Here is a 24822-nt window from a genome sequence, read left to right on the forward strand (position 1 = left end):
TGGCCTTCTGAGCATATAAACACCTCTGCGGCGAGAGCTTTTGTAATCTGTATCAAAACATGTTCTTTCATTTCCGAAAGAGATTAGCAGCGTGAAATACTGGAGGCGCCTACAGGGAGAAACACTTGCTTATTTGCGTAAATATTTTACCGGGAGAGCTCGAGGCGTTTAGAGCCTTCCTTGGAGGGTGCGGTGGGAGCCACCCGAGAGCGGCCGTCCCCCCTCGTTTGCAGCTAATCCACAGTCGCTCAGATGCTGCGAAGCCCGAGTGACGCGTGTGCTCCTCAGACCGGGAGGGTCTGTCCCTCCAGACAGACCGGATCCCACCTCCATGCAATTAGAAGTCAGCCTGCCCATGGGGGCTGAACCTTGACCTTTAGCTTGTTACACGAGGGTGTGCGGGACTCTGCTGAGAATTAGGGGCTCAGCTGAATAGGATCTGTGTTAGCAAACGCGTGGTTTGCTGCTCTGTTGGGTTTGTCTGACCCCCAGCCTCACACGGAGAAGCTGTAAAACCAGCGACCCAGGCAGCGTCTGGGCCAGGCTGATGCTTGCCCGCTCCCCCTTGGGAGATTCAGCCGCTGTGGATTCCCGAGCCAGGAGTGGGCGCTGAGGGACCATCGCCACCCACAGTGCCTGCAAGGGGGTCAGCAGCCCTGTGCCCTCCTCACAGCCTTGGCCTCGGGGCCCAGGATGGTCCCCAAACAGACAATGGACGGAACTCTCAAGCAGACACCATTTGCTACCCAGGAACCACCCAGTCCTGGGAAGGCCTCGCCACCACCCAGGAGGTCCGCCCTCGACTCTCCAGAGTCGCTCTGGGGTCTCTCCACAGTCAGCTCCTTTGACCGAGATGCCCCCCTCCCACCCCCTGCAAAGGCACCCCGTCCTTGGCTGCACCTTCTCCGACTCTCTCCCGGCCCTGGCCTCCCCCGCGGGTGGCCCGGAACCCACCCTCCAGCCTGTGGCGCGCGCCTCTTTCCCTCCTGGTTTTCTAGACGAGCGACGTGTCCTCATCTTCCGGGTGACTTCGAGCTGCTCGGGCTTCTGCAGCCCACTGCTTTCCCCCTGCATCCCCATGGGCCGCACGTGGTCATGCCCCTCTTAATTCCCCCTGGGGACCTTCCACCGCGGCTGCCCCCGGCCCTCTCCTCTCCACCCAGGGACCCAGATCCCCGTTCCTTCCTCGTGTGGCCGCACCCTCTGACCTCCTGTCGCTGAGGCTCAGCTCCTGTTTCTGAGCTTGCTGGACCTGGGACCAGATAACGAGCCTTTTCTGTGCAAACACCCCCGTCCTGCCTCGCTCCCAATCCGTGTTCCCGAGTGTGTGGGCCAGTGCTCCGCAGTAGCTCTTGGCTGCTCCTGTACAGAAGGCTCTCTCCTGCTCATCGAGCCTGTGTTGAGGTGAGGTGTGGGCGTTCATCCTCATGGTCACGGCACCGCAGAACAGGACGGCAGGGACACGGTCCCTCTTCTAGGGCAAAGGACAGGAAGGTGCTCCTAGAGAGGAAGGTGCTCCTAGACTCCAGGGCGGAGGCATTTTCTCCCAGGTGCTCCTTGTGACCTGGATCAGAGACTAGCCCAGGTTTCGCGTGGTTCTCCGGGGTCGCCTGGAGCCCTCGGGGCTAGGCAGAAACGCCCCATCAGTCCAAAAGAGACAGAGGACAAGGAGTGAGTGAGGGGCCGTGTGACGGAGCCCACACGGGCAGGTGGGGGTGAGGTCGAGGGTCACCCCGGGGTCGTGCCCTGAGGGGCGGGGCGGGGAGTAGGGGTGCAGGGCAGACCTGAGCCCACCCAGGGGGCAATCAGTGGGTCCCGTTTGGATCGCAGCTCACAAAGACGTGCCTTTGAACAAAATCTCGGTTTCACCCCAGGATTTTTAACTCCAGCAGCAGATAATCTGAGCAGAAGTGAAATGTGATCAAGAACAAACGATAGCAAAAGCACATCAGTAACCACATCTGAATCCTCATTGATTCAGGCTCACCGGCAGAAGGTGATTTGAATGATCAAGGCGTCTTCATCACACGTGACTCTCTGAAATACAGAGGGACACGTGAAGGGCCCGACTGCCGGCTGGTGGGCGCCGTGAGGGGTGGGGGGCCCTGGGATGCCTCGTGTTAACGGCAGTGTCTCCTGCGGGCCCCGTGCCTGGGAGGCGCTGGGCAGGTGGTATCTGCTCCCCCGGCCGTCTCAGGTGTAGCCATGCCTTCTCACAAGCTGCAAAAGAAACCTGGTCAGCCCAGAGCTACCCAGAAGTTCAGTGTGCACACACACAGGGCCCAGGCCCCAGGAGTGCATATGTTCACCTGTTTTTAACACAGAGTTCCTTTCTGCCTCTCTGAGGGCAGAGGGTAGGGTTGAGTCCCTTCTTCACGAGGCGTGGTGTTTCTTCAGTGGCCGAGCCCACTCACCCTGGGGACACGCCTCCCTCTTGAGGTCTTTAAAATATTATGTTTGATCATGTTCTTGGTGTTCTGTGTCTGCCTCTGTAGTCTTTGCGTTTGGTCATAAAGTTCAGTTTGTCTTGGCAGAATCAGTTCAATTCAGTCGCTCAGTCATGTCCGACTCTTTGCAACCCCATGAACTGCAGCATGCCAGGCCTCCCTGTCCATCACCAACTCCTGGAGTCCACCCAAACCCATGTCCATCAAGTGGGTGATGCCATCCAGCCATCTCATCCTCTGTCGTCCCCTTCTCCTCCTGCCCTCAATCTTTCCCAGTATCAGGGTCTTTTCAAATGAGTCAGTTCTTCGCATCAGGTGGCCAAAGTATTGGAGTTTCAGCTTCAACATCAGTCCTTCCAATGAGCACCCACGACTGATCTCCTTTAGGATGGACTGGTTGGACTCCTTGCAGTCCAAGGGACTCTCAAGAGTCTTCTCCAGCACCACAGTTCGAAAGCATCAATTCTTTGCAGAATACCTTTCCTTAATTCCTTGCCGTAGTTCAGCTACTTTCGTACGGGGCACAGGCTGACTTTCCTCCGGTGGCCAGGTGGACACGGGTCATTGGCTGTGTCCCATCACAGACCCCCCCGTCCCCTATGAGACCTGCTGTAGCTGCTGTGGAACCATGTGCCCGCGTGGATGGCGCTGCCCGCCCCCCGCGTCTGATCTCCCCGGGTGCCCCTCTAAATCTGCTGAACACAGGCCTCACCCTGCGCCTCAGTCTCCTCGCAAATCCCGACAATGTACAAATAATAATATGGCACATGAAGGCTGGAGCAGAAGCCCTGAGGTCGCAGCTGGTGTGGGAAGGCGGCTTACGTCACTGGCAGCAGTGACTGAGCTTCAGGAGAGAGCTGGGGGTTAACAGAGAAGAGATGTACATGTTCTACAGAGTAATGGGGAGGAGAGCAATGACGTAACTGATCAGGACGGTGTGACAGGCAAGGGGGGCTGAGGGAGCAAGGGGGAGGGTGGTGCTCCCTCCAAGAGGGTGCTCACTGCTGGGTGTGCAGGAGGAGGGCTTCGCCCAGGTGGGCATGCTGACCACGTTGCCCTCCTTTTCCAGACACCAGGTGTCCGGGTGTCTCAGAGCTGGGTCTGCAAGTCCTCTGCCGCTTTAGATGCAGAGGCCTGGTCCTTAATGGTCCTTAATGACGTGGTCCTTAATGACGTGACTTTGAGCAGCCATGGGCCCGTGATGATCAGGGCACTCGGAGAGACGGTCTGAGCTGAGGGCCCGCCTGGAGCTGATGTGCAAGCCCCCTCCCGCTTCCTTGACTGCGGGGAGAGCTGTCCCTGGGGGAGCCCCCGACCCCACCTGCTCAGAGCCATGGGGGTGAGGCTTCTGGGGAGCAGGAGCGCTGGGGTGGCAGGAGGAAGAGGGGTGTGCAGACAGACAGACAGCAGACACACGGGGCCTGAGCACAGGCATAAGTGCCTCCAGGGCGGCCTGCTCCGGGGAGAGGGGCATTCCAGGCAGGGAGACCCTTGGGGGTCGAGGGCAGAGCTGCTAGAAGGTGGGGGCGGGGGCAGAGAAGGCACCACCCTCTGTGCTGCCCCTGAGTGTCCTCCGGCCGGGCCTCGGGGAGGAGGTAGCTGTGCTCGCGTCAAGTTCTGCAAAGGATGCAGAGGGGGCCTAGCGCCCCGAGGCCCCCTTCATCCCTGGGCCTGGCTTCCCTCTCAAGGGCCCGGCCTGCAGCTCAGATGCCGGCCTGGGAGAGGGAGACAGCGCAGAAACCCGGGGCTCGGTGGGGTGTCCCGGGTGGGGGCTGGGGGCTTCCCTGTGAGGGGGGTACGGCTGACCAGCAGTCTTCGTGCCCTGCTCTCCCAGGCTACCAGATCGCCTACCGCCTGGCCAGCAGCAGCCCCAACACCTTCACCACCGTGGAGGTCGGCGCCACCGTGAGGCAGTTCACGGCCACCGAGCTGGCCCCCGAGTCCGCGTACGTCTTCCGGCTGTCGGCCAAGACCAGGCAGGGCTGGGGAGAGCCGCTGGAGGCCACGGTCATCACCACCGAGAAGAGAGGTGAGACCCAGAGGCCCGACTCAGTGTCGGCCAGCAGTGGGGAGAGGCCTGGTGTGCCTGGGCAGGGGGTAGGGGGTGGGGGGTGGCTGTGTGAACTGCGAGTTTATTAAGCACCTCCTTAGTCCTTCCTGGAGCTGGACACACAGGTGATCCACACAGCCTGACACTCGCCACAGGCCTACATCCTCAGCCCTGATGTCTGGGGTTCAAGGAGAGAGACTGCCCCTCCTGCCCCTCCCCCTTCTCCCCTCCTTCCCACCAGAGGTGCCAGAGCCCCCTGCCGGCTCCTCACCGCCCCCCTCCCCCGCCCCCGGGAAGCAGTTAGGCCAGCTCCCACCACAAGGCGACCGAGAGCCCCAGGCCCCGATTCTTGCTTTCCTCCTCAGGGTCCACGCAGCCCCTGCTGAAGGAGCAGGAAACGGACAGGTTTGCTCAAGGTTTGGTGTGACTTAAGTGAGGCGCAGACGTGAACTCCCTCAGGAGCAGCCCTGTTCTCCACCCTCCAGCCCCCAAGTGCCCCTGCCTCCCTGCAGCCCCCGTGGCTGAGCGAGGGGCCCGAGAGAGCCAGGCCCCTTCCCGTGGGCCCAGGAGGGGACTCGGGCTCTCAGGCCGCAGCGTGGGCCTCAGGGAAGGGAGTTAGATCCGGGTCCCTAGCGGCCATCCCCTTGGGGCCGGCAATCAGCTGCAGCGTCATTTCACCCCACATGTCCTGATCAGAACCCGCACTCGTCACGATGCACAGTTCAACAGTTACTCCTGCCCCGTGGGGCTTCTCTGTTGATGTCAATGGGGTGAGGAGACTGGGCAACAGGCGAGTGACCCCCACTCAGAAACGGGTCCCGGCCCTGCTCCCCGCACCCCAGTCCCTACCCCAGAGGCTCAGAGCAGCCCCTAGGCCACCTGCTCCACAACCTTTATGGTCTCAGGCCCGGGTCGATGTCCAGGGAGCACAAACCAGGGTTAAAGAGGCACTGACCCAAAATCGGAAAGAGGGAGAGCGTCGGCAGAAACCTGGAGGTGCCAGGAGCTCCCAGCGCCGTCCAGGGTGCCTGCGCCTGGTGGTGCTCCCGGGGAGCGTGGCAGGCCCCCAGCCTGCCTGTTTCTGCTCTGAGAGTGGAGCATTCTGGGACTAAACGGGGGTCTCCAGTCAGGTCCGGCCGGCCAGAGTCCGGGACCCTCACATGACTGTGGATGACGGCCTGCTGGCTGTCTGAGCTGGACAGCCAGCGCCCCGGGCAGCCGCCAAGCCCCCCCGGAACCACTCGAGGTGCCCCCAGCCCTGACCTGGCGTCCTCTCTCTGTCGCAGAGCGGCCCGCACCCCCCAGGGAGCTCCAGGTGCCCCAGGCCGACGTGACGGCGCGCAGCCTGTGTCTGCGGTGGGTGCCGGGCAGCGACGGCGCCTCCCCGATCCGGTACTTCACGCTGCAGCTGCGCGAGCTCCCCAGGGGCCAGTGGCAGACCTACTCCTCGTCCATCAGCCACGAGGCCACGGCCTGTGTCGTCGAAAGGTACCAAGAGGGTGGGGAGGGCCCTGCCCCGCCCCTGGGGGCCCTGCCCTGCGCTCCCCCCGCCAGCTCCCACCCTCCCAGTAGGGAGACCCACGCTGTGAGCCCGCATCTGCCCTCTGGCTGGCCCTCCCATGCTGGGACCCAGGAGTCCCAAGGCCCACCCCGGCCTCTTCCTGCCTGTCCTTCTGAGCTCTGTCTGCCCTGCCCCCGCCCCCGAGCTCCAGGATCTAACGAGGTGACGGGGGCGGGGGCCCCCCCAGTCCCCGAGGCAGACGGAGGCCCAGCCTGCCCCTGGCACCATGTCACAGGCCAGTGTCACGGTCAGGGAGACCACCCTCCTCTATGCCCCGGCCTGGGTCAGCAAGGCACACCTCTTCAGCCCGCTGCCGTCCGTGGCTCCGCAGTGACGGCTGACGGCAGGAGCAGGGCTGCCCCTGAGCCAGCCATTTGGTGACCGCTGGGTGGGAGGAGGCCCTGGGCTCGCTTTGTCCTGATCCCACCCGGCCTCTTCTCTTGGCCGCACCGCTTTGTGGTGGAGGAGGTGAGGACTGTGGGGCGTTAAGTTGCCTGCCAGGTTCCTCCAGATGGAACCATCTAGATGGGCAGGCCTGGGGAGTGACGGTCCCCCAGGACATAAGCCCTGGGCTGTGGGGTTGGCGGTGGTCCAGGCTGGCCCCAGGGAGACGCCCAACATCACCTCTGTCCTTCCCCCCCTGACTCCACGGACTCACACTCCAGGGTACCCAGCAGTGGGTACCCCTGTCTTTGTGGGTCTAGAGCCCTCGCCAGGACCTCCTAGGAGGGCAGAGGAGGCCCCTTGCTTGTCTAGCTGACCATGGCTCCTCTCCTGGCTCCCGAGAGCCCCGTGCTGGGTGCTGGGTTACGTTCCCATCCAGCTGGGTGTCCCTCAGGAACAGGGCGGTGACCGCCTGGGCTCCAGTGACGGCTGCTATGCCCAGCGACCACGGGCCCTGCTGCTCCTCTGAACGTGCACTCTCCAGCAGCCTATGGGGAGACAGGAAAGAGAAAGGAACATTTATTAAGCGCCTGCTGTGTGACCAGACTTCTCGAGGCAGGCTGTGCAACAGAACTTCCCCTGGAAGTGCAGATACCATCACTTCCATTTCCAGAAATGAGTCGAGTGAGACTCCAGAGAAATTAAATGAGGTGCCCCAGTTAGGAGAGGTGGGGCCAGCATCGGAATTCCCGCTTGGCCCTCTTCAAAGCCAAGGCTGGAGGAGGGCTGGGGGAGTGAACAGAGCAGAGCTGGGGGAAACCAGAGGGTTTGTTCCTCCTCCGTTTTCCAAGTGGTCCTGGAAGTTTTGTTGTACTCAGCAGGGAGGCAGCGGGAGCGAGTGGGCAGGAGGGAGGTGGTGACGACAAGCGCTCGGGGCAGAGGGTAGACCAGTTGTCCGGGCTCAGTAGCCACTGTTGCCTCTCCAGGGTAATGAGCTGGCTGCTCTTTTCGTGGCTTCTGAGCCATTCTGTGCCTATTTCCAGGTGCCAGGCAGGGCTTTCCTGCTGAGACAGAAAGTCCTGCAGCTCCGTGGCCCCCAGGGACAGTTGTGGGTCCTCTAGAGGAAGGGAGTCTGCTCAGCGCGGGGCGAGGCTGGGAGCTCTGATTCCCGGTCCCCTGGCCCCAGCCCGTCCGTCTCAGACCCGGGCGCGCTCATCCAGCCGTCAAGTCATCCTTCACTGCCCGTGATGTGCCCCCGACTCCCTGAGACCCCGGAGTTCAGGAAAGAAAGGGTGGTCTTCAAAGAGCCTGCTCTTTGGCCTCAGTTCCCAAAATCCTCAGAGAAGAGCGAAGTGCTGAATGTAACGTGGTAGGCCACGTGCACTACCGTGTCCCAAATAGAGCGCACTAGACGCGGTCCCCGAGGTCACGAGGAGTCCGACGCGACTGAGCGACAGAGCACGCGCGCACAGGTGGCCGAAGTGCTGCGTCTGAACACAAGGGTCGCTTCCAGGGCCCCCACCACGTCCCCAGCCTGCGCTGGCTTTCATGCGTCCTCTTTTCAACCCTCCCGAGAAACCTCCGGGGCAGATAACGTCCCCCTGCATTCGTCCCTCTAGCGAGCGTTCACTCAGCACCGCCTGGCACCAGGCCCGGCCGGTGATGCAAGAGCATCCCTGCAAGTGTGAACTCACAGAGAGCCACCGCAGGAGGTCTCGCGCAGGAGAAGATATGAAAACAAAGGGAGAGGAAAGCTTTCTGATCACGGCTTCCAAAAACAGTCCTCAATGTTTCAAGATAGCAGAATCCTTTCTCTAAACAAAGTGTTTCCCAGAAGCCATTACCAACCAGATGCATGAGGAGCAGCTGTTGGTTGACACAGGGGGAGTGGAGACCCTGGACCCCCAGAGGGTTCCTTAGAGTTTCAGGGTTCCTTGGTCCTCAGTTCGAAAACCAATGGTTTACAGGTCAGATGGGAAGCAAGAAGGCAGGGTTGGTTTGAGGCAGGAGGGCTGTGCTTAGACCGAGGTGAGGAAACCTGGAGGCGGTCTGGACTAAGGGACAGGGAGGGAGCACCTAGAATCACCTGGGATGTTTGGGTCCAGGAAACAGAGAGGATGACGGGGCCACCGCCTGAGGCAGAGGGAAGGGGGAGGTGGGGTCCACATCGGCTCCTCGTGAGCAGGACTAGCAGCAGCTGCTGAATGGGGTGAGCGGGAGGTGTCCGCAGGGACGTGGTGAAGGTGTGTGTGTCCTCGGCGCAGACGAGTCCATCTGAAGCCTTGGTTGTTGGTGTGGCTCTGTGCTGGGCACACAAGACCCCCGTGGATCCGGACAACTTGGGTGGGTGGATGGATGGAAGGGAAAGAGGAAGCCCGAGGTGGTGGCACCAAGAAGTGCATTCGTGTCCCTAAAGTCTCATCCATGGGCCGAGGGGAGACATCATTTCACTGTGGGCAGTCGACATCATCTTGGTTTTACTTGCTGCTGCTGCTGCTAAGTCACTTCAGTCGTGTCCAACTCTGTGCGATCCCATAGACGGCAGCCCACCAGGCTCCCCTGTCCCTGGGACTCTCCAGGCAAGAACACTGGAGTGGGTTGCCATTTCCTTCTCCAGTGCATGAAAGTGAAAAAATAAAGTGAAGTTGTTCAGTCGTGTCTGACTCCTAGCAACCCGTTTTACTTAGGGTTGTTTAAAAGGAGAGTTGTCTTCCCACCCCAACCATTGACCAGTCTCTGCAGAGGGCAGAGGCCTCTGTCCCCTCCTCGTGACCTGGGAATCCTGACGGCTCCACCCTGCAGAGCCACCCTAGGGGTTAGAGAGGGTCGTGCTGGTCAAGCGCTGGGTCCCCTGGCTGGCTCAGTCAAGGAGGGAGGAGGCCAGGGCAGACCCTAGAGCCCCAGGTCACGGGAGCTGCAGGCGGGAGCCCTGGGGGAGTGGGGAGGGGAGTGGGCCAGAGCTCGAGGTAATTAGCGCCTCTGGAGGAATCCTCCAGCTCCTTGGAGAGCAGCAATTTGTGCACGCACGAAAGTGTCTCTAATTACAGGAGGTGGCTTCCTCCCCCAGGAGCCCTGAGCCTAAGATCCATCCCCACCGGGAGTTCTGCGCCCCCTCCTCCCCCTCCCTGAATCTCCTGTCCCCCTAGACTGGTCATCAAGCCAGCGCTGCGGGCTGGGGGCTGCTCCTCAGCAGTCCCGGGCCAGCTCACTGCTGCCTGGGGGATGCAGCCCCAGAACACCCCCTCCTGGGGGCCCCCCCAAGTAGGGGCTCCATGGTCACAGGTCTCTTCTGTTTCAGGCTGAGGCCCTTCACCTCCTATAAGCTGCGTCTGAAGGCCACCAACGACATTGGGGACAGTGACTTCAGCGCCGAGACAGAGGCAGTCACCACGCTGCAGGATGGTGAGCAACGGGCCCACTTCCCGCTGCTGCCTGTGCACCCCGAAACCTGGGCTCCTAGAGAGGCCCATTCCCCCCTTGAACCAGGAAGGGGTCACCCAAGGGAGCCGGGGAGCGACCATGGGCAGTGGGGTTCAATTAGCAGCAGAAGCCGGTGCCCCTGCACAGCTCAGGGCTGTAAATCAGACTTCAAGGGCTTCCAAACGGAGGGACGTTTCTTTGATTAGCTTCCAAACCCGATGATCCATTAGCATCCCTGACATTGAATAATTTATAGGGTCATTAAAGATAGATGCCATGGGGTAGCTGGATTGTAAGAGCTTTTCCCCATTTTTCTCATTCATGAGCCATCCTGGTTTTGCCGCTTGACAAATGCACAGTGAAGTGGTGGCAGAGAGACCCCCTGAAAGCTCCAGGTCCCTACCCACCCCCCACCCCTGCTTGGTTCTGCTCAGAGGAATTGGGCCTGAAGATCCCTTGTGAGTTTGCTTGGCCATCGGCAGTGAGACCAGGCCCGGAAGGACAGGGAGGCGGGGTCCTCAGGCCCACCCAGCAGACAGGCAGGCGCTCAGGACAGAGCACGGCCGCTGCACGACACTGAGGCTCAGAGCCCAGGCGGCGGACCTGGACCCTCAGTTCACTGGGCGGTGCTCTGTGACGATCCCCAGGCCCGCCCTGAGCTCCCCCTTCCCTGCTTAACTCAGCAGTGGAGCCGCCTTCAAACCAGCCCATCCCCACGATCACACCAGGCCTCCGGGCTTCAGCTCTGCTCTTCTGCAGCCCGGGGTGTCGGGGCCTCCTGCCCTGAGGGACCAGCCGTGGGGTCCAGGGCCTTGCTGGCTCTTGAACTCGTCAAGGTCAGGCCGCCAGGGCCCCATGATCCTGACTGGAGAGGTGCCCCCCGACCCCGTAGGCGGGAGGCCGGGGAGGAAGGGCGGCCCCGGATCCTGACTGGAGAGGTGCCCCCCGACCCCGTAGGCGGGAGGCCAGGGAGGAAGGGCGGCCCCGGGTCTGGAGAAGCAGTGCTTGTCCCCCGTGGCGTCCGCGGTATTCCTGCGTTAGCGCCTTGCCTGAGAGTTAGTTCTTAGAAGGAAAAAACCCGGCAGCTGGTCTGCGGGAGAGGGGCGCCCACCCGCTGCCCCTCACAGGTCGGTCAGAAGGGGGCCTCTCTCAGCCCTTTGATGTTCAAATCACCTCTTCATCTTCCTTTTCGAGACTCCAGTTTCTCTTTGCAATGGGTTGGCCTTGTGTTTTTGTCCCGTGTCTCTGAGTCCAGCTCTCAGGGGAGAGGACAGGCCAGGCTGACCCCAGGGCTGGGGCCAGTGCTGGGCGAGGGGCTTGGGAGCGTGCAGATGGTTTGCTGGGAAAGGGTCTCTTATCCTGAGAGTACTGAGCCCGCCCCACGTGGGCAGGAACGCTGGGTCAGGGCCTTGAGCCAAAACAGCCAGAGGTCAGAGGGGCAGGGTAGAGAGCGGCCCCTGGGGCAGGGGGCCTGGAGTGTGGCCAGCATGGGCCCATCCCTGGTCTGGGCCCGGAGGACGGGGAAGCCTGCAGGGTGCAGGGGTCGCTCGGAGCAGCTGAGTCAGAGTGGGGAGCAGGCTGGGGGTGCAGGGCACACAGATGAGGCGGGTGGGGAGAGGCCCTAAATCCTTCTGCTCAAAGCCCGTTTCTGAACACTGACTCTGTCGGGGTGTCACAGCGGGGCCACTGTGAGAAGGCCAGTCGGTCTGCTGGGAGCGGGCCGCCCAGGCCCGGCAGGGGCAGACATGGTGGAGAGTGGGGCACGGCCTGCTGGACGTGACACACGCTCTAGAGAGCAGGGTGGGGTCAAACTGGAGCTGCACAGGGCCACCACCGGGACCCAGGCCGGGCCAGAGGTCTCCCCAGCCCCCGGAGTCACGCCCCTTTCCTGACAGTCACGTCCGTGTTTAGAGTCAAGGGCCCTGGGCCTGGCTTGCTCATGTGTCCTGTTCAGAAGTCGCTCTGACCCACGTACCCCAAAAGAATGACACCCCTCCTCCTCTGGGGAGATCAGGGAACTGCAGGGGCGCTCGGGCGCCTCGGCCATGAAGAGACCCAGACTCTGCGTGCGTCCAGGGGGGCGGGTCCGTGGGAGGTGAGGTTGGGGAGGCAGTCCAGTATGAGGTCCCTCTCTCCTGGACACAGGCTGGCAGGCTGAGGAAGGGCGTCCCCGGGAGGAGGGGGCCGCGTGCTGGCTGGTTGAGAGCAGGCGGGGACCGGGCCCAGGAGTGCCGGGCCAAGCTCGCCGCCTAACCCGTGCTGCTTCCCTCTTCCTTCCAGTCCCCGGGGAGCCCCCACGCTCTGTGTCTGTGACACCACGCACCACCTCGTCTGTTCTGATCCAGTGGCAGGTAAGGCCCGGGGACCCCACGGTACTCTGTGAACCCCGCTCCTGCAGCAGCGAGCTTGCTCAGCGGGCACCCGGCCGACCCTGGGTTGGGCTGGAGAGTCCGGCTGGTGCACCGTGCAGGGCCGTGGTGTGAGTGTGACCTCCAAGGGGGGAAGTCCAGCACCGTGGTGACCTGCAGAGTGGACCGGAGCTCAGTGTGTTGGGGTGGGGGGCGGTCAGCAGGACGGCCAGTGGGCCCAGCGCACAGCCCGTCCGGTGACCGAGTCATCCCAGGCCACTTCCCCTCTTCTGTGTCGCTAAGTGGCAGCTCCTTGGGGTAACGGGAACCTTTCAGTGTGAACAGAAGACATTTCCAAGTGTCCTCCCGGTGAACTGGGAGCTCACTGCTGTGGCATTCTGCACTTTCCAGCCTCCCCGGAGTGCTGAAACTGGATGAGGACCCAGGAGGCTTCAGCTGGGCTCTGACGGCTGTCCCGGGGGAGCCACGGCTGAGTGGCCCTCTGGGCCCCGGGAGAGGGACAGGGCCTGGCCTCGGCCTGCGGGCCAGTTTGCCACAGCAAGACTCTGACCCCAGAAGCCTCTCTGACCCCAGGTTCCTCCTCTGTAAATCAAGGGTTCCAAGGTCCCCTCTGAGGCCACCGTGAGGTCTCTGATCCAAGGCCCGTTAGACCCCTGACAAGGTCCCCTCTGAGGCCACCGCGAGGTCTCTGATCCAAGGCCCGTTAGACCCCTGACAAGGTCCCCTCTGAGGCCACCGCGAGGTCTCTGATCCAAGGCCCGTTAGACCCCTGACAAGGTCCCCTCTGAGGCCACCGCGAGGTCTCTGATCCAAGGCCCGTTAGACCCCTGACAAGGTCCCCTGAGGCCACCGTGAGGTCTCTGATCCAAGGCCCGTTAGACCCCTGACAAGGTCCCCTCTGAGGCCACCGTGAGGTCTCTGATCCAAGGCCCGTTAGACCCCTGACAAGGTCCCCTCTGAGGCCACTGTGAGGTCTCTGATCCAAGGCCCATTAGACCCCTGACTTCCATCAGGATCTCTGGTGGGAGATGGGGAACATTCAACATGGAAACTGAAGGTTCCAAGCACTTCCAGTTCCCACTCTCCACTAACACAATCGAGCAAGAGCAGACGGTCTTCTGGGTGGTGCTGAATTCTGCCGGGTACGTGCTTGGTCTCAGACGTGGGTCTGGCTGCCCCGTAGCCAGCTGAGCTCGGGACTGTGGCACCTCAGCCGTTCTCGACAGGCAGCTGTGGTTGCAGTGCTGGCTGTCAACCCAGCCCTCCCGCCTCCAGCCCCTGGGCTGCGAGCGCTCAGTCCCAGACGCCCTGTGAGGCGAGGAGAGCTGCACGGAAGGTGCTGGGCGTGCCTGTCCATCAGCTGTCCCCCTTCAGAGCCCAGCAGGAGAAACTAATCGCAAGAAGCCTGAGCAGGAGGTGGTCAGTATGATGCATTGTGGAAATAAATGCCTGTCAACTGCCAGGCAGTTGAAGTATAATTAAAATTATGAGTAATTTACTGAATCAGAGCCAAGGGAACAAAGGGACGACGTTTAAATATAGATTTGCATTCCAAACAAAGTGCTTCACCTGTAAATCTTTTTTAGTAATTTGTTTAAAAACGCAAGCACTGCCTGTAATTCCAAGGCCACTGACCCACTTGAATGGGCTGTCCATCAGAGTTGATTCCTCTTAGTAGGATGATCAACATTCAAAACTGAACATTCAAAAAACTAAGATCATGGCATCCGGTCCCATCACTTCATGGCAAATAGATGGGGAAACAATGGAAACATTGACAGACTATTTTCCTGGGCTCCAAAAATCACTGCAGATGGTGACTGCAGCCTTGAAATTAAAAGATGCTTACTCCTTGGAAGAAAAGCTATGACAAACCTAGGCAGCATATTAAAAAGCAGAGACATTACTTTGCTGACAGAAGTCCATCTAGTCAAAACTGATTTTTCCAGTAGTCATGTGTGGATGTGAGAGTTGGACTATAAAGAAAGCTGAGCGCTGAAGAATTGATGCTTTAGAACTGTGGTGTTGGAGAAGACTCTTGAGAGCCCTTTGGACTGCAAGGAGATCAAACCAGTCCGTCCTAAAGGAAATCAGTCCTCAATATTCATTGGAAGGACTAATGCTGAAGCTGAAACTTCAATGCTTTGGCCACCTGATGCGAAGAACTGACTCATTTGAAAAGACCCTGATGCTGGGAAAGATTGAAGGCAGGAGGACAAGGGGAAGACAGAAGATGAGATGGCTGGATGGCATCACCGACTTGATGGACGTGGGTTTGAGCACGCTCTGGGAGTTGGTGATGGACAGGGAGGCCTGGCGTGCTGCAGTCCATGGGGTCACAAAGAGTCGGACACGACTGAGCGACTGAGCTGAACTGACCTGAGTGGGATGGTCAATCTGTGCCTTTCGGGGGCCGGTGCTGTTGGAATCTGAGGATTTGTGCGTATATTCTGGACAGCAGTGGCTCTGTGTTCACACTGAGTGCAGCTCATACTGGGCATTCATGTCTCTGAATTGATCACATTTCAGCTGGCTGTTCTGAAACCTCCAGCGGGTCACACAGTCTGTGACTCACATGCATTTCCTCTCTGGTCCCCTCTTCTCTGAGTGGATTTTGAGGCTGTTTTCTAGCAAAATTAGCATCCTAAGGGACAGATTGCATCACGTGCAGTGGACTCGGGGAGGGGGACTCGGCTGTGCAGGGCGCCTTCCTAAGATTGCGGTGCAGCCTCCGGTCAGAGGGGACACGGGGGCCTGGCCTCTCTGGGACATCCTGGCCTTTGCTCCTTTCTCACCGCCTGCTCTGTCGTCTGTGAGGACTGGCTCCGGCGCCAGGCTCTGAGCACCCAGAGCCTCCTTTCCCTGCTGTGAGGTCCACAGGCCTCAGTGAGAAGACAGGAGGGCAGCGGCCGGAGGGAGGTGGGAGGTGACAGGATGGCCGGTCCCCGCCCCCACCCGTCAGGGCAGGCAGGTCATTATCCAGTGGCATGTCCGCAGGAATGCAGGCTCAGGTGTGACAGCTGCTGGGCTTCAAGGGCAGGCGCCTGGAGCTGGTTCTCTAGGGCCTCCCGTGCCGCTGAGCCATGGACTCAGTCCAGCAGGCATCAGAGGGACCCCTGCTCTGGGCTCCAGGGAACAGAGGTGGTGGGAAGTCCCGGGCTCGGGCCCCAGGACGATGGCAGTGGAAGTCCCGCTCTGCCTCCGGCTCACCCTGAGACCCGGGACTCCGTGTGGGCCCTCCCCAGCCCCGGGCGCCCCCCCCCCCGCGGCCCGCCCTGTCTGGGAAGGGAGTCCGTGTGGACCCTCCCCAGCCCCGGGTCCCCCCACCCGCGGCCCGCCCTGTCTGGGAAGGCCCACTGAGCTGGTCCCAGCCTGACCCCTGGCGCTCGGCCAGGACTGAGGTTCATGGTGAGAAGCCCCAGCTCTCTGTCCTCTTCCCGCCCGCTGGAGTGGGGGGTCAAGGCCAATGCACTCTGACCAGGTCACGGGCACTTTAACAAGGGCCCCTTTTCCAAAACTGCAAAAACACCCCGGGCCCCTGCGGACCGGCTGGTGGAATTTCCGATTTGCGGAAGGGAGGGTGAAGCACTTAAGAGGCTTATGTCGCAGCTCAGGGCACCTCATCAACCTGCGGAGCCGGTCGGCTCTAGAGGCAGGGCTGGGGTGCAGGCAGGGCCCTCTGCAGCAAGGAGCTCCGCTGACCTCCCGGGGGCCTCAGCCGGGCGCCTTCACTGCAGGGGGCCTTGTGGGGCGGGGGCCTCAGGACCCTCCCTCAGGGGTCACCGCTGTGGGCAGCCTGGGACCCAGAGGGTCAGAGGCCCTGCGACCGCTGAGCCTCACTTGGGAAGGGCGGTGGAGAGCGCGTCACTGAACCTGGACCTTGTCTGCACGGCTTAGGTGTCAGGTGGGAAAACGTCTCTCTCTATTCTCACGGGTAGGCTTTCCCATCCGTTGTATTTTTTAAGAAGGGGGTGAAATAAACTTTTTCTTACGTGTTGTGCTAGCTGTGCTTGAAGGAAGCCTAGGGGTGAGGACTGTAATTGTCTCAGCCGTAGCCAGTAAGAAACCCAGGGCTAGGGTCGGAGTGGCCGACGGTGGGCGTCCGTCCTTAGGAGGAGATGGCGCCTGCGTGCATTACACACACAGACTCACACACGACTTGCACGTGGCACCGATTAGCAGTAAACGCTGCACGGTGTCTGCCTTTACCGCGTGGAACCTAGTTTTAAATAGCAGAGGGTCGTGCAAAACAAAAACCCTTAAAGCTATCTGAACCAATCCTATGAACTCAAAGGGGAGGGATCTAAAAAAAAGTGCATCAGAGGATCTGAAACGCTGCCGTCCTCAGGGCGGGGAGGCTCCAGGGCCGGGGCTGGACAGGAAGCATAGGGACCGCCCAGCATGCCAGGGCGTGCCCCGCTCAGGGGTGTCCCTGAATCTGCAGTGCGGGGGACAGAGGTGCTGTCCATCAAAATCGGTAGGAAGGAAAAGGGCAGAATAAACTAGAAACTGCAACAAGAAACAGAGCCTCTCTCCTGCCCCCCCAGGCAGGCCCCCAGGGTTCAGCCCTGTCCTCACCTCCCTTCCTGACAGCACACAGCTCCCCGAGTTCCTAGCACTCTGGTCAGTTGAGGCCTCATTTTGGGAACGGTGGGGGCAGAGGGCCGCAGGCTCGCTGCTGGAGGAAGTGGTCAGTGTCATGGTTCAGCCCGGGGCCCGGACAGACGGGCGTGTGCCTCGGGGACCCTGCGTGCCTGGCCGGTCACCTGCCCCATCCAGGCGACGCGGGCATCTGAGCGGGTCCACCTTCACTCTCAGATCGTTAGTTCTACAACCGTGAGGTGAGTTTAAAGATGTCTCCACCTGTGGGCGTCAGGAGAGCGGAGCGAGCACTGATACCCTGGAAATATGGCGTCCAGTCCCAGACCCGCACAGGAGAGAGAATCTGGCAGTAAAGCGACTCACACGACTGTCTGGTTTCTCAGTGTTTGTGAAGGTGATGCTTAGTACTCCAGTGTCATCCGGGTGGGCTTGCTGGGCTCCTCTGACCAGAGGGATGCACGTGGATCCTGGGGATGTGGCGAGTCCACTCCGGTTTCCCAGGCTTGAGTGTCTGCGTCTGACGGGAAGAACAACCAGCCATGGTGCTTTCAGCGCGGGGACGGTGGGTGGGGGGCGTCCAAGGACTCAGAAGTGGCGGGAGAGCACGTTGGGGGCTGCGGCAGACCTGCCCTGCAAACCCCTGGGCTCTCGTGGTGAAAACGTGGTGATTCCCGCTCATGGGAGGAAGCGCCCTTGCTGTGTGCGCTGCCCACTGGCGAGTGAGGGCAGAGAGCTGTCCCCTCCTGCAGGGGTCCCGAGTTTGGGACCGAGAGCAGCCAGAGGTCACGGAGAACAGACTTCCCTGAGCATCCGGGTCCCCCCGGTGCCGCCCGGGTTCAGGGACTGAAATTGAAGGGTGCGAGTGTGGACAGCAGAGCGCCTGGAACCGGGCGCCCTGCCCTCCCACAGTTCCGAAGGCCAGCGTCCAAGGTCAAGGTGGTAGCTGACTGCAGACACAGGGAAGCCTGCTGCCTGCCTCTTCCCAGCCTCTGGCAGCCGCGGCAGGCCTTACCGCTCCTTGGCTTCTAGACGCTTCCTTCAGTCCCGACCTCTGCCTTCGCGTGACATTCTGTGTCCAAATGTCCTCATCTTATAAGAATCTTTGGGTCTTTTTCTAGTCTCAGCATTTGTTAAATAATTGCTAGATTCTATATTGCCTCTTAAAATGTGTTTTGTCTTCACGATCCATCACGCTGAGCATCTAGGTGCCCGTGTGAATCAATTATCACATCACCCGATGGTGTTCACGAGCCCCAAGTCTGCCAATTTGTTTGCAGGCAATCTTCAAGCTCGAATATTCAAGCCCTTCAAGCTCGAAGGCCATCCTGTTGTCTTGGTGGCATTGAAAAGACCCGGAGAGGATTGGTCTTGGCGTTTTGAGGGGTGGGGGAGAGTTAGTCCCAGGCTCACGTCTGTGGGTCTCAGGACCGCGCACATCTGAGATTCCATGTGGGGTCAGTTTCTGGACGCGTGATTGCTGCATTAAAGATCTGGGCAAATAGAACGGAACCGCCCTCTGGGAAGCCTGCCATCGCCGTAGAGTGCTCCCTTCCGCCGGTGCCCTCTTCCTAACTTGCTTACGTCTGCAGAGACCCAAATCCAGATGAAGTCACTTTGCGGGGACCAGCAGTTAGGACTCAGCATGTCTCCTAGGGGGGCACAGTTTAACCCACAACAGGGGGGCTTTCCTACAGTAGCTGTGGCGTCCACTTGGGCACCAGCACGCTCTTGGTCCATCTGTCCAGCTGCAGTTTGGGAGGTTCGGTCCTGACCTGCTGAGGACCGTAGAGGGGGGAGCAGAGCCCGTAGCCCCCAGCACTGGGGTGAGTGTCGTGGCCTTATTGGGGTTCCAAGTGGAGTGGGATGGCCTTCCTTCCACAGACAGACCTGTCACCCTGTTGGGGATGCCCTCCCCAGGCTCACTAATCAACAGAAACCAGCCAAAGGGGGAGGGGCAGTCGGGCCCGGCCCTCCCTGAGCAGCAGCGGTACGCAGGGGGAAGCGGTCGCAAGGTCCTGGACTCACACACAGGCTCAGGCTCCCCCACCGTCCGACCTTGTCTCCGAGCCGCCCGTCAGCCGCCTTCTGCTAGGTTCTTAGGAGTCAGGCCCTGCCCCACCGTCGGCCGCTCTCACGCCAGCTGAGGTGGCAGTGGGTGTTCTAGCCCTACGCCTGTCAGGCAGGGGGCCCACCTGGCATGCACAGGGGTCAGTGAGGGTCCCAGCGAGACGGCCATAAGCCCGGGTGGACGGGAGGGTCGGGGACTGAAGGGACAGGGTGGGTCACTGGTGGATGACGCAGGGCTAGGCCGCATCCACGGCCCCCTTCGGTTCTGGGTCTGCCGGGAATGGGCAACTTCCTCTCTATCTGTGACCTGGGCCACAGTCTCCAGCCCCGGCCCTGGGGCTCGGGTGTCCAGGCTGGACAGGGAGACACGGCCATGTCCACGCACACAGGACCAGGAGGCCTGGGTTCCATCCCTGGACCCCGTCATTCCTCATCAGTGGGACACCTGCCTGTCCTCTTGCCAACAACCGAGGCCCCTCTAGTTGTCTTGAACCAGTGACGCCCCGCCTGTCCACACAGCCAGCCAGCATGCAGCCAGGCCCCTGACCGTGCTGTCTTCGCAGCCCCCAAGGGACGAGAGCCTGAACGGCCTCCTGCAGGGCTACCGGATCTACTACCGCGAGCTGGAGTACGAGGCGGCCCCCGCCACCGAGTCCAAGACACTCAAGACGCCCTCGGCTCTGCGGGCCGAGCTCACAGGTGAGCCCCCTGCCCCCCGACCCCACGGCAGGGAGGTTCCCATAACCACCACATCTGCCCACCCCAGGCCTGCTGGGAACAGCCGTGGGGGCCGGAGGGGGTGCAGCTCTGCCCCCTCCCCAGCATCCCGACAGTGTGCAAGGTCCAGGGCACAGCAAGGGCACCCAGGAAGGCTGCCTGGAGGAGGAGCCATCTGAGGGGGCCGTCGGGGTAAAAAGGATGTCACGGAGGACGTGAGAGGAAGAGGGTGACGCAGGGCCCGGCACAGCTCAGTGGGGGGAGGCAGGGGTCAGCCGGCCAGGGCAGGGCTAAGCCATAGGGGCCTGTGTGCCCTGGAGGAGGAGTAGTCGGGCCTCCGGAGACAGCGGTGCCGCCCCACGCGGAGCAGGCCCGGGGTGCTGGGGCCTGTGGAGACCCGGCCTCCCTCTCCCTGCTCATCTGCCCTGAGCCACTGTCCCCTTCTGCTTTCTATTGGGGGAAGGCTAAGAGATGACCCCCAGAACCATCAGAGAAGACACCTGGGCCCCTGGCACCCGCGTGGTGGGGGCGGGGGCAGGGCAGCCAGGGCACCGGGTCCAGCTCTGCCTGGGCCTCTTCGTGCAGGTCACACACACTGCGCTCAGCCCCCGGCGCCCCTCTGGGGTCAGCAAGGGGCTACAGCTTGGCCCCGACCCCACCGGGGGAGGACCTGGCTCCGCTGAGACCCGCACTCACAGCGTCTCCCCCGGTGCCCCTTGCCAATGCCCAGCTAGCCGTGACTGTCCCTCTGGGCTGAGTCACACACACCCTGGAATAAGGGGGTGCAAGGGTCTGTGCACCTGCTCACTGTTGGCTGGTCGTCCCCGCTGGCTTGGGGCACTCACCTGAGCACGTGATCAGACGCGGTTGCCCCGGGACCAGCCAGTCCTGTGGCCCCCAGTGCCGCTTTGCACTACATTCTGCCAGATGCCAATTAGATCCATTTAATCAGAAGGGAGACACTCCTCCCCCTTGTGGGCCGGGGGCCTGGCTGGATCAGGAGGCTCTGCGGGGGTCCCTGTGAGCAGACAGGCGTGTGGTGGCTGCTCTGGAGGCAGAGCAGCTTCCCAGCCAGGCCTCCTTCCATGTCTGCGGCCCGTCCTGGCGCTGGCTGTCCCCGCACTGACGGCCTGTCTGCTTGCCCCCCACAGCCCAGAGCAGCTTCAAAACCGTCAACAGCAGCTCCACCGAGACAACCTACGAGTTAACACGTGAGTGACTCTGCGCTCAGCTGGTGCAGCTGGGCAGTGCCCCTCAGCCTCTCGGCGGACCGAGTGAAGACCAGCTCGGATTCCCAGCTCTCGTTCCTGGAGCCCCCCACCCCGTCCCACTAAAATGCGTGATGGGCCAGAACCACCGAAAGGGAGTTTCTAGAAACACAGGCTGGGCAGGGGTTCCCAACAGCCGTTCTCAGAGTTTGGGACAGAAAGTCAGGGCAGCGCTCTTCTCTGACACTGTCGGCTTGTTTTTAGCCCCCCTTTTAGCTGTGGATTTACCTTCACCCTGTTATGTGCACACACTGCCGTGTGCCCGTCCCCACCGCCCACCTCAGAACCCTCTCGCCCCCAACCTGAGAGTGCCCCACTAAACACGCACGCCCCCCATCTCCCCCAGCCCCACCCCGGGCGCCCACCCCCACCTTCCTGTCTCTGTGACCCCGGCCCCTCCAGGGACCTCGCAGCAGGGGACTCGCCCAGCGGGCCCCTCTGTGTCTGCTGGCTTCAGGCCTAGCGTCCTCCTCACTGCAGCGTCGGGGTCTCCCTCCTCTCGGGGTGGGGGGCGGACATTGCACACACATGTCCAGCGTTTGTCCATCCGGCCTCTCTCCTTCTTATCAAATCGTGGTGCTGCCCCTTGGATTCCAGCCAGGGTGGGTTTCAGTGACCGAGCGCAAGACTCAGGGACCAAGCTGCAGTTCAGTCCAGTGCAGAGGTCGCTGGATCAGAAAGCGGGTAATGGAGGGGAGGAAGAGCCAGGCCAGGCCCCGCGGGTGCCAGCACTCTGCCAGCTCGTCCCCCATCACCCCGGCCACCACCCGGGACAGCCAACCAGCCCGGCAGCGGGGGTGGGGTTCCCGGAGCTGTGCCCTCCCCCTGAAGCTCTGCGTCATGCATCGCAGGCCGGCCCGCCTGCCCCTCCCCGCCTCGCTGCTTCCTTGTCTTTCTACCGAGTCCCTCCTGGGCCGGGCATCTCCCAGAGGTGGCCTCTCCAAGAGATTGGGTGAAGAGTCAAGTGCAGGCTGGCCCCAGTGACGAGGGCTCCCTCCCCGGGTCTCCGCCCAGGCCTTTCAGTCTCGGGTTAGGAAGCATGGAAGGGGCGCCTGGGCCACACGCCGGCGTCCACTCTGGTGCGTCTCTGTGGATTCCTGGCAATCACACGAGGCCCCAAGTTGAGATGAAGCCGTCTGGTGGTTTCTCAGCAGCAGAGCTTGACCACGGGGGCAGGATCTTGGCCGTTAAATGTATCTATGTTGGCAAACCAAGGCCCGTGAGGTCTGAATGGCCACATCCTGGGAAGAAAAGGGCATGAGACGCCAAGTGCATCGTGCAGGCCAGGCAACCACACACGAGCTCTGCACTACTCGATGTGGCAGGAACAGCTGATTTTTTAAGCCAGAACTTTCTGGAAGGTTCTCCCAGTCACAAGACTGTCCAGAGGCCCCACGTATGTGTCTGACCGCCTGAGCGCATGGTCCCTGCAAACCGTACCTCCCAGAGAGGACCCCGCTCTGCAGAGGTCAGTGAATGTGACCCCCAGGCCCTCCCGCCATCATGTCACAGAAGGGGTCAACGACTGGCCCGCGTGGTCGAGCGGCGCCAGGGTCTTGCTGTGTCCGCTCTTGCTCTCCAGGAGAGGTTCGGGACCAGAAGGCAGGCCCAGGTCAGGCTCTATGTCCTGGACTCGCTCCCTTAGACGAGGAGCTGGTTGCCACCTTACCCTGAATGCAGGACGGCCGTGACTGCCTCACCAGGGTCACGGGCCGGTAGGGGGCACTGCCGGGCGGGTAGGGGCACTGCTGGACGGAGGGTGGCTGGCCCCTCACAGGCTTCTCTCTGCAAGAAAGGGCTCCCTTGTCCTCCCAGGGGGCACTGGTCACAGAGGGAGCTTTCTAAGAAACGGCGGGGCTCCTGCCTGCTGACCCTGTCCCCTCGCCCTTGCAGATCTGAAGAAATACCGGCGCTATGAAGTGGTCCTGACGGCTTACAACGTCATCGGCGAGGGCCCGGCCAGCGCGCCTGTGGAGGTCTTCGTTGGCGAGGCCGGTGAGTCCTGCCTGGAGCTCAGGGGCCAGCAGCGTCCCCCTCGTCGAAGGTCAGGTTATGGGGGTTCAGGAGGCTTCTGGTCATGCTGGGAAGAGTCCTCGGCCAAGGGCTGGGTGTCCTGGTGGCCCCGGGAGTGATCAAGTCTTGCTTTAGAGACACAGGGGTGTTTAAGGTCTGGAGGTATCGGATTAATCAGGACATGCTCTAGGGGAGCCATGCTGTCGTCCCCGTGGGGGTCCAGGAGTGCGGGGTCCTGGGTGGGGGGAGGGGAACTGCTGTCACCCACCGTCTCTGGCCAGGCCTGAGCGCTGGTCCCGGCCCCGAGTCAGCCTGACCTTCCGTAACAGCCGCTCCCCCGTCTCCGAAAGCCACACAGATCCACGTTAGTCCCCGTTTCAGATACGATCTGGCCCCTGGGTTTGTTTGAAGAACTGTCCCCTCTGTGGGGCTGACGCACAGGGAGAGGTCGTATCCCACGTTGAGATCGGAGTGTTGCCTTCACCCAGCCCCCCGCTGCTCTGGAAGGAGGGAGTCGCCTGCCCTCAACCTGCAGAAACGCCCCCTGCCCGCGGGCACACGCATACACACACACACACACACACACACACACACACTGCCTCACGGCCTGCCGTCTCCCCACAGAAACCCCCCCTGCCCACGGGCACACGCACACACACACACACACACACACACACACTGTACCACGGACGGCTGTCTCCTCTGATCTCGGCACGTGGCTGAAGGTTCTGCTCGAATCTGCGGGTGCAGAGTCAGGAGGGTGAATGGGGTTGGAATGCCCCTGGGGACGGGGACCCAGGCTTTCGGGGGACGAAGGCTGAATTCTCTGGGCCGGCCACAGGACACGTCAGGCGACTGTGCAGTTTGGAGAGGTTATTGTCGGAAACGAGCCAGCACTGAGGGTCTCTGGCTTAGCAGGGTTTTTCTGGAAGAGTCACACGGCATTTTCACATAGACAAAGATAAACCAGGTGACCCCACAGGAGACAGCGGAAGCCACCCTGGCCTCTGCCCGGGAGTCTGTCGGCGGAAGGGGTGGAGGTCACTTGGGGGCCAGGCACTCCAGGAGGGCCTGGGCCTGGCCACAGAAGAGCCCACACAGGCGGGGCGGATGCAGCACAGGCCGTCCGCGAGAGCAGGGGCTTTGGAGCCTGGCGGGGCGTCGTGCAGGCAGCCGTGCCAGCCCTGCCGCTGGGCTCAGGGTGCACATGGCCGGCTGGCCAGGACCCGAGGAGCTGACCTGCCCACCCGTCAGCCTGCACCACAGCGAGAGAACCAGCGGCGGGGCCCAGGTGCTGCGGACAGGGCCTGCATCCGAGGACCGGTGCAGGCGTGTGGAGAACAGGGCTGGAACCCGGGCGGCAGACCCGGGAGCACCGGGGCCATAGCAGCCAGCCAGACGGCCGTGGACGTCTGCCCGCCTCCGGGCTTGCGTCCTGGGTCTGTGGCTGTTTGTTGTTCGTTTTATGGTAAAGCACGGTTGACGTGACACACGCCGTCCTTGTCACCGGCAAGCGTCCAGCCCAGGGGCAGGGAGCCTGTCCACTGGCCGAGTGGCCGCCGCCCGCCTCCCCCGGCCCCGGCTTCTCCCCAGACAGACGCCCCTCAGCCGTGGGCAGGCCCCCTCCCCCAGCCGCCGTCGGCCCTGACTTGCTTCCTGTCTGTGGGCTCGCTGCTCCGGGGGCTTCATGGACACGGGCCAGAGCCGCGTTTGACCGCTTTACCTGGCTCCCGTCTCCCGGCATGTTTCCCGGGCTCACCCGAGCTGCAGCAGGCGTCAGACGCGCTCCCTCTCGTGGGGGAGGACTCTCCTCTGGGTGCAGACTCCGCGTTCGCTGGCAGTCCCTCGGTGCACCCCTGGGCCGTCTCCCCGTCGTGGGTGCTGCGGTGGGGCTGCTGTGAACCCGGGCGGGCCACGTGTTTCT

The 24822-nt window shown here is 61.8% G+C and overlaps 1 protein-coding gene across 2 annotated transcripts in view; it reads left to right on the top strand.

The window, feature by feature from the left end:
* Positions 1–24822, top strand: part of SDK1 (sidekick cell adhesion molecule 1) — a 744026-nt gene that overhangs the window by 673967 nt on the left and 45237 nt on the right. For both annotated transcript variants that reach the window (XM_027528208.1, XM_027528209.1), the window contains 7 exons: positions 4282–4476; positions 5784–5985; positions 9741–9844; positions 12143–12213; positions 19464–19599; positions 20769–20828; positions 22779–22880. In XM_027528208.1, the coding sequence (XP_027384009.1) occupies positions 4282–4476; positions 5784–5985; positions 9741–9844; positions 12143–12213; positions 19464–19599; positions 20769–20828; positions 22779–22880 (870 nt within the window). The remainder of the gene's footprint in view (positions 1–4281; positions 4477–5783; positions 5986–9740; positions 9845–12142; positions 12214–19463; positions 19600–20768; positions 20829–22778; positions 22881–24822) is intronic.

The sequence above is a fragment of the Bos indicus x Bos taurus genome, chromosome 25 (assembly GCF_003369695.1).
Source record: "Bos indicus x Bos taurus breed Angus x Brahman F1 hybrid chromosome 25, Bos_hybrid_MaternalHap_v2.0, whole genome shotgun sequence".
NCBI lineage: Eukaryota > Metazoa > Chordata > Mammalia > Artiodactyla > Bovidae > Bos > Bos indicus x Bos taurus.